The 12,460-nt window shown below is 67.0% G+C and overlaps 1 protein-coding gene across 1 annotated transcript; it reads right to left on the bottom strand.

Annotated features, from left to right (window-relative positions):
• Positions 1-1,554: 1,554 nt before the first annotated feature.
• On the bottom strand, positions 1,555-11,979 carry LOC309685440 (zinc finger protein neuro-d4-like; the record flags this gene model as incomplete). The annotated part of the gene is made up of 7 exons (XM_082501211.1): positions 11,874-11,979; positions 7,300-7,460; positions 4,620-4,712; positions 4,395-4,522; positions 1,945-2,034; positions 1,783-1,861; positions 1,555-1,680 (listed from the first exon to the last, which is right to left on the bottom strand). Coding segments are annotated over exons 1-7 (709 nt in total), but the record flags the coding sequence as incomplete, so codon positions are not given.
• Between the last annotated feature and the right edge of the window lie 481 nt (positions 11,980-12,460).

Raw genomic sequence — 12,460 nt, 5'->3', positions numbered from 1 at the left:
GGCAGGACCCCCCCCCCAGCACCTCTGGGACCCCCAAAATGGACTCAGGACCCCCTCAATGGGGCACAACCCCCCCTCAATGGGGCAGAGACCCCCCCCAGCACCTCTGGGACCCCCAAAATGGACTCAGGACCCCCTCAATGGGGCACAACCCCCCCCTCAATGGGGCTGAACCCCCCCCAGCACCTCTGGGACCCCCAAAATGGACTCAGGACCCCCTCAATGGGGCACAACCCCCCTCTCAATGGGGACAGGCCCCCCCCCAAGTATGGGACCCCCAACCCTCCCCCCCCCCCAAAGATGGGGCAGAGACCCCCCCCCCAGCACCACTGGGACCCCCAAATAGGATCAGGACCCCCTCAATGGGGCAGGACCCCCCCCAAGCACCCCCCAACCCCCCCTCAATGGGGCAGAACCCCCCCCAGCACCACTGGGACCCCCAAATAGGATCAGGACCCCCTCATTGGAGCACAACCCCCCCATCAATGGGGCAGGACCCCCCCCCAGCACCTCTGGGACGGTCGGGACCCCCTCAATGGAGCAGACCCCCCCCTCAGTGGGGCAGAACCCCCCCCCCAGCACCTCTGGGACCCCCAAAATGGACTCAGGACCCCCTCAATGGGGCACAACCCCCCCCTCAATGGGGACAGGACCCCCCCCAAGTATGGGACCCCCAACCCCCCACCCCCAAAAGATGGGGCAGAGACCCCCCCCAGCACCTCTGGGACCCCCAAAATGGACTCAGGACCCCCTCAATGGGGCACAACCCCCCCCTCAATGGGGCAGGACCCCCCCCCCAGCACCACTGGGACCCCCAAAATGGACTCAGGACCCCCTCAATGGGGCACGACCCCCCTCTCAATGGGGACAGCCCCCCCCCCCAAGTATGGGACCCCCAACCCCCCCCCCCCCCAAAGATGGGGCAGAGACCCCCCCCCCAGCACCACTGGGACCCCCAAATAGGATCAGGACCCCCTCAATGGGGCACAACCCCCCCCTCAATGGGGCAGGACCCTCCCTCAATGGGGCAGGACCCCCCCCAGCACCACTGGGACCCCCAAATAGGGTCGGGACCCCCTCAATGGGGCACAACCCCCCTCACAATGGGGGCAGAACCCCCCCCAGCACCTCTGGGACCCCCAAAATGGACTCAGGACCCCCTCAATGGGGCACAACCCCCCTCTCAATGGGGCAGAACCCCCCCCAGCACCTCTGGGACCCCCAAAATGGACTCAGGGACCCCCTCAATGGGGCACAACCCCCCTCTCAATGGGGCAGAACCCCCCCAGCACCTCTGGGACCCCCAAAATGGACTCAGGACCCCTTCAATGGGGCACAACCCCCCCCTCAATGGGGGCAGAACCCCCCCACAAGTATGGGACCCCCAAACACCCCCCCCCCCAAATATGGGGCAGAGACCCTCCGGGATGCACCGAGCGACAGCTCAAAGACCACCACCCCCCCAAAAAAACTAAAGGGAGGGGGGGGATGGGGGATGGGGGGTGGGGGATGGGGGGGCGGGGGGGGGTGTTGGGGGTCCCCCCCCAAACTCACGCTTGTGGTGGTTGCGGCGGGGGAGGGGCAGGCGCTCCCCGTGGTCCTCCCCCTCCTCCTCGGCCAAGTGCGTGTGGGTGTAGTGGTAACTCAGCCCCGGGCGGTTCTTGTAGCGTTTCCCACAGACTATTTTTTTTTTTTTTTTGGGGGGGGGGGACACATAAAGGGGTATTTAATCCTCATTTTACCCCTTTTTCCCCCCCCCCCCCTTAATTTCGCCCCACTCACTGTCGCAGACGTAGGGTTTGTCCCTCTCCTCCAGCGCGGCGGCGTCCTGACGCTTCCGGATGGCCCCGATGCCGTAGGTCTGGGGGGGGGGGGGGGTGTCATTGGGGGGGGTGGGGGGGGGGTCAGACCCATAGGGCCCCCCCCAAGTCCGGCGGCCCCTACCTTCCCCTTGGCTTTGTTTTTGCGACGGGGGGTGTCATCCTCCAGCTCGTCCCCCTCCGGCTCGTGGGGGAAATCGCCCGCGGGCGGCTTCTGGGGGAGAGGTTTGGGGGGGGGGGAGGGGGGAAGGGAGGGAGGGGGGGTCAGGGGGACGGACGGACAGACGGACAAGGGGACAGGGAAATAGATAAGGGGACAGACGGGGGGACACGGGGATGGGGATGGGGACAGGCGGGGGGATGGACACATGGACGGGGGGACGGACACATGGACGGGGGGACGGACAAAGGGACAGGGAAATAGATAAGGGGACAGACAGGGGGACGGACAGGGGGACAGACAGGGGGACAGACAGGGGGATGAGGGGACGGACAGGGGGACAGAGAAATAGATAAGGGGACAGACGGGGGGACACGGGGATGGGGATGGGGACAGATGGGGGGATGGATGGGGGGACGGACACATGGACAGGGGGACGGACAAAGGGACAGGGAAATAGATAAGGGGACAGACAGGGGGACGGACAGGGGGACAGACAGGGGGATGAGGGGACGGACAGGGGGACAGAGAAATAGATAAGGGGACAGACAGGGGGACACGGGGATGGGGATGGGGACAGACGGGGGATGGATGGGGGGACGGACACATGGACGGACAAAGGGACAGAGAAATAGATAAGGGGACAGACAGGGGGACGGACAGGGGGACAGACAGGGGGATGGGGGGACGGACAGGGGGACGGATGGGGGGACAGACACATGGACGGGGGGACAGACACGGGGACAGACAGGGGGACAGAGAAATAGATAAGGGGACAGACAGGGGGACAGACAGAGGGATGGGGGGACGGACACATGGATGGGGGGACAGACATGGGGACAGGGAAATAGATAGGGGGACAGACAGGGGGACGGGGACAGACAGGGGGACGGATGGGGGGACGGACACATGGACAGGGGGACGGACAGGGGGACGGATGGGGGGGCGGACAAAGGGACAGGGAAATAGATAAGGGGACAGACAGGGGGACAGGGGGATGGGGACAGACAGGCGGACGGACAGGGGGACAGACAGGGGGATGGGGGGACGGACACATGGACAGGGGGACGGACAGGGGGACAGACACGGAGACAGACATGGGGACAGGGGGACGGGGGGACAGACAGATGGACAGAGGGATGGAGGGATTGAGGGATGGACAGAGGGACGGACGGACAGAGAGAGGGATGGATGGAGGGACGGATGGACAGAGAGAGGGGTGGAGGGATGGACAGAGGGACGGAAGGAAAGACGGAGGGAGGGACGGACAGAGGGATGGAGGGACAGAGAGAGGGATGGAGAGATGGTTGGAGGGACAGGCGGATGGTGGGACGGATGGATGGTGGGACAGAGGGACGGACGGATGGACGGAGGGACAGAGGGATGGAGGGACAGACGGACAGACGGACAGAGGGACAGATGGTCGGAGGGACAGACGGACAGAGGGATGGAGGGATGGTCAGAGGGACAGGCGGACGGTGGGACGGATGGATGGTGGGACAGAGGGACGGACGGACGGACGGAGGGACAGAGGGAGGGATAGAGGGATGGAGAGGTGGAGGGATGGACAGAGGGACAGACGGATAGTGGGACGGACGGACAGATGGATGGATGGACGGAGGGACAGAGGGATGGAGGGACAGACGGAGGGATGGACGGACGGAGGGATGGACGGACGGACAGAGGGACACAGAGGGATGGATGGAGGGATGGAGGGATGGTTGGAGGGACAGGCGGACGGTGGGACGGACGGACAGTGGGACAGAGGGACGGAGGGATGGAGGGACAGACGGACAGAGGGACGGAGGGACAGAGAGGGATGGACAGATGGACAGAGGGAGGGATGGAGGGATGGTTGGAGGGATAGGTGGACGGTGGGAAGGACGGATGGTGGGACAGAGGGACGGACGGACGGAGGGACGGATGGACGGAAGGACAGAGGGATGGAGGGACAGACGGACGGAGGGACAGAGGGAGGGATGGAGGGATGGTTGGAGGGACAGGCGGACGGTGGGATGGACGGACAGTGGGACAGACGGATGGACGGACGGAGGGACGGACGGACGGTGGGACAGAGGGACGGACGGACGGAGGGACGGATGGACGGAAGGACAGAGGGATGGAGGGACAGACGGACGGAGGGACAGAGGGAGGGATGGAGGGATGGTTGGAGGGACAGGCGGACGGTGGGACAGGCGGACGGTGGGACGGATGGATGGTGGGACAGAGGGACGGACGGATGGACGGAGGGACGGACGGATGGAGGGACAGATGGACAGAGGGGCGGAGGGACAGAGAGGGATGGATGGAGGGATGGAGGGATGGTCGGAGGGACAGGCGGACGGTGGGACGGAGGGACGGATGGACAGACGGACGGACGGACGGACGGACGGACGGACGGGGGACACACGCACCGGGCACTCCATCACCGCCTCCTCCTCCTTCAGCTCCACCTTCTTGTCCCCGGGCTCAGCGCAGAGCAGCGCCTCCAGCACCGGCCCCTCGGGCAGCCCCCCCTCCTTCTTCAGGGGCGCCTCGCAGTCTGGGGGGGGGGGGAGGGGTCAGGGGGGTCCCCCCCCCGAGCTGAGGACCCCCCCCCCCCCCTCCCCCATCCCCCCCTCCCCTCCCCCGGCGCTCACAGGGCCGCAGCCGCGGGTCCTCCAGGATGTTGAGCCGCCGCTTCTTGCGCCAACAGCGCGCGGGGTAGGTGTAGATCTGCCCCGGGGACAGGCCTGGGGGGGGGGGGGGGGGGAGGGGGAGGGGGAGGGGGGGTCAGCGTGACCTTGAACTTGACCTTCACCCCTTCACCCACCGCCCATCCCCATGTCCCCCCTCCCCGGATCGCCCACCCCCAGCCAGAGCCTGACCCGGACACACGTGACCTTGACCATGACCTTGACCTTGACCTTGACCATGACATTGAGCCTGGTCGTGACCCCAGGCCCCCAAAATCCCACCCCCCCAGACCATGACCTTGACCCCAGACCCCCCATTCCCACTCCAGACCATGACCCTGACCTTGACCCCTGACCCCCAAAATCCCACCCCCCCAGACCATGACCATGACCTTGACCCCAGACCCCCCAAAAATCCCACCTCAGATGATGACCTTGACCCTGATCCCAGACCCCCCCAAAATCCCACCCCAGACCATGACTCTCACCCTGACCTTGACCCCAGACCCCCCAAAATTCCACCCCAGACCATGACCATGACCCCAGAACCCCAAAATCCCCCCCAGACCATGACCATGACCCCAGACCCCTCCAAAATCCCACCCCCGACCATGACCCTGACCTTGACCCCAGAACCCCAAAATCCCACCCCACCCCAGACCATGACCCCAGACCCCCAAAATCCCATCCCAGACCATGACCTTGACCTTGACCCCCAGACCCCCCAAAAATCCCATGACCCCCCCAGCCAGAGCCTGAATATGACCCCGACCTTGACCCCAGACCCCCCGAAACCCCACCCCCAGGCCATGACCATGACCTCCCCAAGCCAGAGCATGACCATGACCTTTGACCCTGATCCTGACCTTGACCCGATCCTGACCTTGACCCCAGACCCCCAAATCCCAGGACCTCCCCCCCCCCCCCGCCCCAGGCCCTGACCCCCAATCTCAGCCCTGACACACCACCCCCCCCCGCCACATCCCCACCCTGACCTTGACCTTGACCCCGACCTTGACCCCAGACCCTGACCCCCAGTTCACCCCCGGGGGGGGGGGGGGTGTCTGGTGCGATGGGGGCAGTGGGGGGGGAGGGGGGGTGGCAGCGATGGCAGTGGCCGCGTTGGCCGTGGTGGCGGTGGCCATGGTGATGGCAGTGACAGTGGCCGCGGTGGCGGTGGTGACAGTGGCAGTGGTGACAGTGGTGGCAGTGGCCACGGTGGCCGTGGTGGTGGCAGTGACAGTGGCGGTGGTGGTGGTGGTGACAGTGGTGGTGTAGTGGTGACAGTGACAGTGGCCACAGTGGCTGCAGTGGCAGTGGTGACAGTGATGGCAGTGGCAGTGGTGGCCATGGTGGCTGTGGTGGTGGTGGCCGTGGTGGCCGTGGCGGCCGTGGCCATGGTGATGGCAGTGACAGTGGCCGTGGTGACAGTTGTGGCAGTGGCCGTGGTGGCCGTGGTGATGGCAGTTACAGTGGCCACAGTGGTGGCCGTGGTGGCCATGGTGGTGGTGGCTGTGGCGATGGCAGTGACAGTGATGGCAGTGGCGGTGGTGGCCGCGGTGGCCGTGGTGGCCGTGGTGATGGCAGTGACAGTGATGGCAGTGGCGGTGGTGGCCGCGGTGGCCGTGGTGGCCGTGGTGATGGCAGTGACAGTGATGGCAGTGGCAGTGGTGGCCGTGGTGGCCGTGGTGGTGGTGGCCATGGTGGTGGTGGCCGTGGTGATGGCAGTGACAGTGATGGCAGTGGTGGTGGTGGCCGTGGTGGCCGTGGTGGCCATGGTGGTGGTGGCCGTGGTGGCCGTGGTGATGGCAGTGACAGTGGCCACAGTGGCCGTGGTGACAGTGGTGGCAGTGGCAGTGGTGGCCATGGTGGTGGTGGCCATGGTGATGGCAGTTACAGTGGCCGTGGTGGCAGTGGTGACAGTGGTGGCAGTGGCCGCAGTGGCCGTGGTGGCTGTGATGATGGCAGTGACAGTGATGGCAGTGGCGGTGGTGGCCATGGTGGCCATGGTGGTGGTGGCCATGGTGATGGCATTGACAGTGGCCGCGGCGATGGCAGTGACAGTGGCCGCGGTGGCCGTGGTGGCTGTGGTGATGGCAGTGACAGTGGTGATGGCAGTGACAGTGATGGCAGTGGCGGTGGTGGCCGTGGTGGCCGTGGTGGTGGTGGCCATGGTGATGGCAGTGAGAGTGGCCGCAGTGGTGGCAGTGACAGTGATGACCATGGTGGTGGTGGCCGTGGTGGCCGCGGTGATGGCAGTGACAGTGGCTGTGGTGGCCGTGGTGGCCGTGGTGGTGGTGGCCATGGTGATGGCAGTGACAGTGATGGCAGTGGCGGTGGTGGCCGTGGTGGCCATGGTGGTGGTGGCCATGGTGGCCGTGGTGATGGCAGTGACAGTGGCCGTGGTGGTCGTGGTGGTAGTGGCCGTGGCGATGGCAGTGACAGTGATGGCAGTGGTGACAGTGGTGGCCATGGTGGTGGTGGCCATGGTGGCCGCGGCGATGGCAGTGACAGTGATGGCAGTGGCGGTGGTGGCCGTGGTGGCCGCGGCGATGGCAGTGACAGTGATGGCCATGGTGGTGGTGGCCATGGTGGCCGCGGTGATGGCAGTGTCAGTGGCCGCGGTGGCGGCGGTGGCTCTCACCGGGGCGGCGGTGGGTCTTCTCCATCCAGATGTAGCAGTCGCTCTGGGCCACCCCGGTCTGGGCGTCGAGGAAGGGCAACCGCGTGCCGCGCTCCGCACACAGCCGCGCGTTGTAGCTGCGGCAGTGCTCCAGCGCCTCCCGGTAGAACTCCTCCCCCAGGCTGCGGGGGGGGGCAGGGTGGGCACCCCCCCCCCCCCATCCCCCATCCCCCATCCCCCATCCCCCATCCCCCGCCACCCCAAAATCCACCCCGGGGGACCTCCTCCACGCCTCAGAAAGCCCGCCCCGCACCCCAAAATTTCACCCCTGCACCCCCATGGCTTATCATCCCCGCCCCGCACCCCAAAATTTCACCCCGGCACCCCCATGGCTTATCATCCCCGCCCCGCACCCCAAAATTTCACCCCGGGACCCCCATGGCTTATCATCCCCGCCCCGCACCCCAAAATTCACCCTGGGACCCCCATATCTTATCAACCCCCCCCCGCACCCCAAAATTCAATCTGGGGACCCCCATAGTCCCTCAACCCCGCCCCGCACCCCAAAATTCACCCCGGCACCCCCATGGCTTATCAACCCCACCCTGAACCCCCAAATTCACCCTGGGACCCCCATGGATCATTAACACACCCCCCGCACCCCAAAATTCACCCTGGCACCCCCATGGCTCATTAGCCCCACCCCGAACCCCAAAATTCACCCCGGCACCCCCGTGGATCATTAGCCCCACCCCGAACCCCAAAATTCAACCTGGGACCCCCATAGTCCCTCAACCCCACCCCGAACCCCAAAATTCACCCTGGCACCCCCATGGCTTATCAACCCCGCCCCTCACCCCAAAATTCAATCTGGGGACCCCCATAGTCCCTCAACCCCGCCCTGAACCCCAAAATTCACCCTGGCACCCCCATGGCTTATCAACCCCGCCCTGAACCCCCAAATTCACCCTGGGACCCCCATGGATCATTAACACACCCCCCGCACCCCAAAATTCACCCTGGCACCCCCATGGCTCATTAGCCCCACCCCGAACCCCAAAATTCACCCCGGCACCCCCGTGGATCATTAGCCCCACCCTGAACCCCAAAATTCAACCTGGGACCCCCATGGATCATTAGCCCCACCCCGCACCCCAAAATTCAATCTGGGGACCCCCATATTCCCTCAACCCCACCCCGAACCCCAAAATTCACCCCGGCACCCCCATGGCTTATCAACCCCACCCCGAACCCCAAAATTCAATCTGGGGACCCCCATGGCTCATTAGCCCCACCCTGAACCCCAAAATTCACCCTGGGACCCCCATAGTCCCTCAACCCCACCCCGCACCCCAAAATTCACCCCGGGACCCCCACGGCTTATCAACCCCGCCCTGCACCCCAAAATTCACCCTGGGACCCCCATGGATCATTAGCCCCACCCTGAACCCCAAAATTCAACCTGGGACCCCCATGGCTTATCAACCCCACCCTGAACCCCAAAATTCAACCTGGGACCCCCATGACTCATTAGCCCCCCCACCGCACCCCAAAAATTCACCCCGGCACCTCCATGGCTTATCAACCCCACCCTGAACCCCAAAATTCAACCTGGGACCCCCATGGCCCATTAACCCCCCCCTCGCACCCCAAAATTCACCCCGGCACCCCCATATCTTATCATCCCCCCCCGCACCCCAAAATTCAATCTGGGGACCCCCATAGTCCCTCAACCCCGCCCTGCACCCCAAAATTCACCCCGGCACCCCCATGGCTTATCAACCCCACCCTGAACCCCCAAATTCACCCTGGGACCCCCATGGATCATTAGCCCCACCCGGAACCCCAAAATTCAACCTGGGACCCCCATGACTCATTAGCCCCCCCACCGCACCCCAAAAATTCACCCCGGCACCCCCATGGCTTATCAACCCCACCCCGAACCCCAAAATTCACCCTGGGACCCCCATAGTCCCTCAACCCCGCCCTGCACCCCAAAATTCAACTGGCACCCCCATGGCTCATTAGCCCCACCCCGAACCCCAAAATTCACCCTGGCACCCCCATGGCTCATTAGCCCCACCCTGAACCCCAAAATCCACCCCGGGACCCCCATGGCTTATCAACCCCACCCCGAACCCCAAAATTCAATCTGGGGACCCCCATGGCTCATTAGCCCCACCCCGCACCCCAAAATTCACCCTGGGACCCCATAGTCCCTCAACCCCACCCTGAACCCCAAAATCCACCCCCGGGACCCCCATGGCCCATGTCCCCCCCCCGCACCCCAAAATCCCCCCCCTGGACCCCCCCCGCACCCCAAAATCCCCCTCAGGACCCCCCCCGCACCCCAAATTCCCCCCCAGTGACCACCCCCGCACCCCAAAATCCCCCCCGGGACCCCCCCCGCACCCCAAATTCCCCCCCAGTGACCCCCCCGCACCCCAAATTCCCACCGGACCCCCCCCGCACCCCAAAATCCCCCACCGGGAACCCCCCCCGCACCCCAAAACCCCCCTCAGGACCCCCCCCCGCACCCCAAAATCCCCCCCCCGAGACCCCCCCGCACCCCAAAACCCCCCTCAGGACTCCCCCCGCACCCCAAAATCCCCCCCCCGAGACCCCCCCGCACCCCAAATCCCCCCCAGTGACCCCCCCCAAAAAAAAGGGGGGGGGGCGTCAGTGCACGCGCGGCCGGTGCCGGGCGGGGGGGGGGGGGGGGGGGGCGGGTCCCGGTGCCGGTCCCGGTGCGGGGGGGGTGGGGGGGGTCGGCACCGGGACACCCCCCCCCCGCCGGTACCGGAGGACCCCATCCCCGGTGGGTCCCTCCCCCCCGGGTCCCTCCTCACCGGTACCGGGTACCGGCGGCTCCATCTCCCCCCGTTAACCGGGGACCCCATCCCCGTGTTTCCCTCCCCGCCGGTACCGGGGCTCCATCCCCGCCGGTAACGGGGGGACCCATCCCCCGTGGGTCCCTCCCTGCCGGTAACGGGCGCTCCATCGCCGGTAGGTCCCTCCCTACCGGTACCGGGGCTCCATCCCCGCCGCTACCGGAGACTCCGTCCCCACCGGGTCCCTCCCTGCCGGTACCGGGGCTCCATCCCCACCGATAACAGAGACTCCATCCCCGGTATGACCATCTCCACCGGTACCGGGGGCTCCATCCCCGGTATGTCCATCCCCGCCGGTAGCGGGGCTCCATCCCCACCGGTAACGGAGGTTCCATCCCACCGGGTCCCTCCCTGCCGGTACCGGGGGCTCCATCCCCGGTGAGTCCCTCCCTGCCGGTACCGGGGCTCCATCCCCGCCGGTAACAGAGACTCCATCCCCGGTATGTCCATCCCCGCCGGTACCGGGGCTCCATCTCCACCGGTAACGTGGGGACCCATCCCCACCGGGTCCCTCCCTGCCGCTACCGGGGCTCTATCCCCACCGGTACCGGAGACTCCATCCCCGGTGGGTCCTTCCCTGCCGGTACCGGAGATTCCATCCCCGGTATGACCATCCCCACCGGTACCGGAGACTCCATCCCCGGTGGGTCCATCCCCACCGGTACCGGCGGGTTCATCCCCGGTGGGTCCCTCCCTGCCGCTACCGGAGGCTCCATCCCCGGTATGACCATCTCCACCGGTACCGGGGGCTCCATCCCCACCGGGTCCCTCCCTGCCGGTACCGGCGGGTTCATCCCCGGTGAGTCCCTCCCTGCCGCTACCGGGGCTCTATCCCCACCGGTACCGGGACTCCATCCCCACCGGGTCCCTCCGTGCCGGTACCGGAGGCTCCATCCCCGCCGGTAACAGAGACTCCATCCCCGGTATGACCATCCCCACCAGTACCGGCGGCTCCATCCCCGGTGAGTCCCTCCCTGCCGGTACCGGGGCTCCATCCCCACCGATAACAGAGACTCCATCCCCGGTATGACCATCTCCACCGGTACCGGGGGCTCCATCCTCGGTGGGTCCCTCCCTGCCGGTAACGGAGGTTCCATCCCCACCGGGTCCCTCCCTGCCGGTACCGGAGACTCCATCCCCGGTATGACCATCTCCACCGGTACCGGAGACTCCATCCCCACCGGGTCCCTCCCTGCCGGTACCGGCGGGTTCATCCCCGGTGGGTCCCTCCCTGCCGGTACCGGAGGCTCCATCCCCACCGATAACGTGGGGCTCCATCCCCGGTATGACCATCTCCACCGGTACCGGAGGCTCCATCCCCGCCGGTAACGGAGGTTCCATCCCCACCGGGTCCCTCCCTGCCGGTACCGGGGCTCCATCCCCGCCGGTAACAGAGACTCCATCCCCGGTATGACCATTTCCACCGGTACCGGGGGCTCCATCCCCTCCGCTACCGGAGACTCCATCCCCGGTATGTCCATCCCCGCCGCTACCGGAGACTCCCCGGTAGGTCCCTCCCCGCCCCCCCCCGGTCACCGGCACCTCCATCCCCGCCGTTACCGGCAGATACCCCCCCCCCCCCCAATTACCGGGGTGTGGTGGTACACCGGGGGGGGGGGGGTGTGTGTGTGTGCCTCCCCTCCCCCCCCCCCCCCCCCGCCCCTCCCCCCCCCCCCCGCCGGTACCGGGGGGGGCCCCACTCACCATTTGAGGGGTTTTTGCAGCGCTGTGGCCATTTTGCGCCGCCGGGGCCGCTCCGCCGCTCGGGCACCGGGAGGGGGCGGCGGGGTTCAGCCCCGGTTTTCCTCCGCTCCCCCCACCCCCCCCCCCCAAAACCACCCTCCCCCCCCCCCATCCCCCCCTCCCTCCCCCCCTTCCCCTCCCCCCCCCCGGGGCTCCGCTTCCCGATGGCTCCCGGCACCCCCCTACCGGGGGGAGGGGGGGGGGGGATGTCCCGGTGTGTGCCCCCCCTCCCCCCATCCCGGTACCCCCCCCCCCCCCGGTGTCCCCTCCCCCCCCCCTCCCCTACAGCCGGGGGTGGGGGTGGGGCACTACAGCGCCCGCTATGCCCCGCCCCCATCGGGCGGAGGGGGTGTCAATCACCGCGGGGGGGGGCGGGGCCTTCGGTGGCTTCTACACCCCTCCCCCCCCCCCCCCCCGGTTTTAACGGAGCCGACACCCACCGGGACACGGGGACAGGCGGGGACCGGCACCCCCCACCCCCCCCTCCCCCCCCCCCGGTGCCGGTGTCAGCCCACCCCTCCCCCCCCCCGGTGCCGGTGGTCGGTCCC

The sequence above is a fragment of the Vanellus vanellus genome (assembly GCF_965231255.1).
Source record: "Vanellus vanellus genome assembly, contig: HAP1_SCAFFOLD_2325, whole genome shotgun sequence".
In the NCBI taxonomy this organism is placed as follows: Eukaryota; Metazoa; Chordata; class Aves; order Charadriiformes; family Charadriidae; genus Vanellus; species Vanellus vanellus.
The sequence above is the reverse complement of the archived record's forward strand: the minus strand, read 5'-3'. Positions and strand labels throughout refer to the sequence as shown.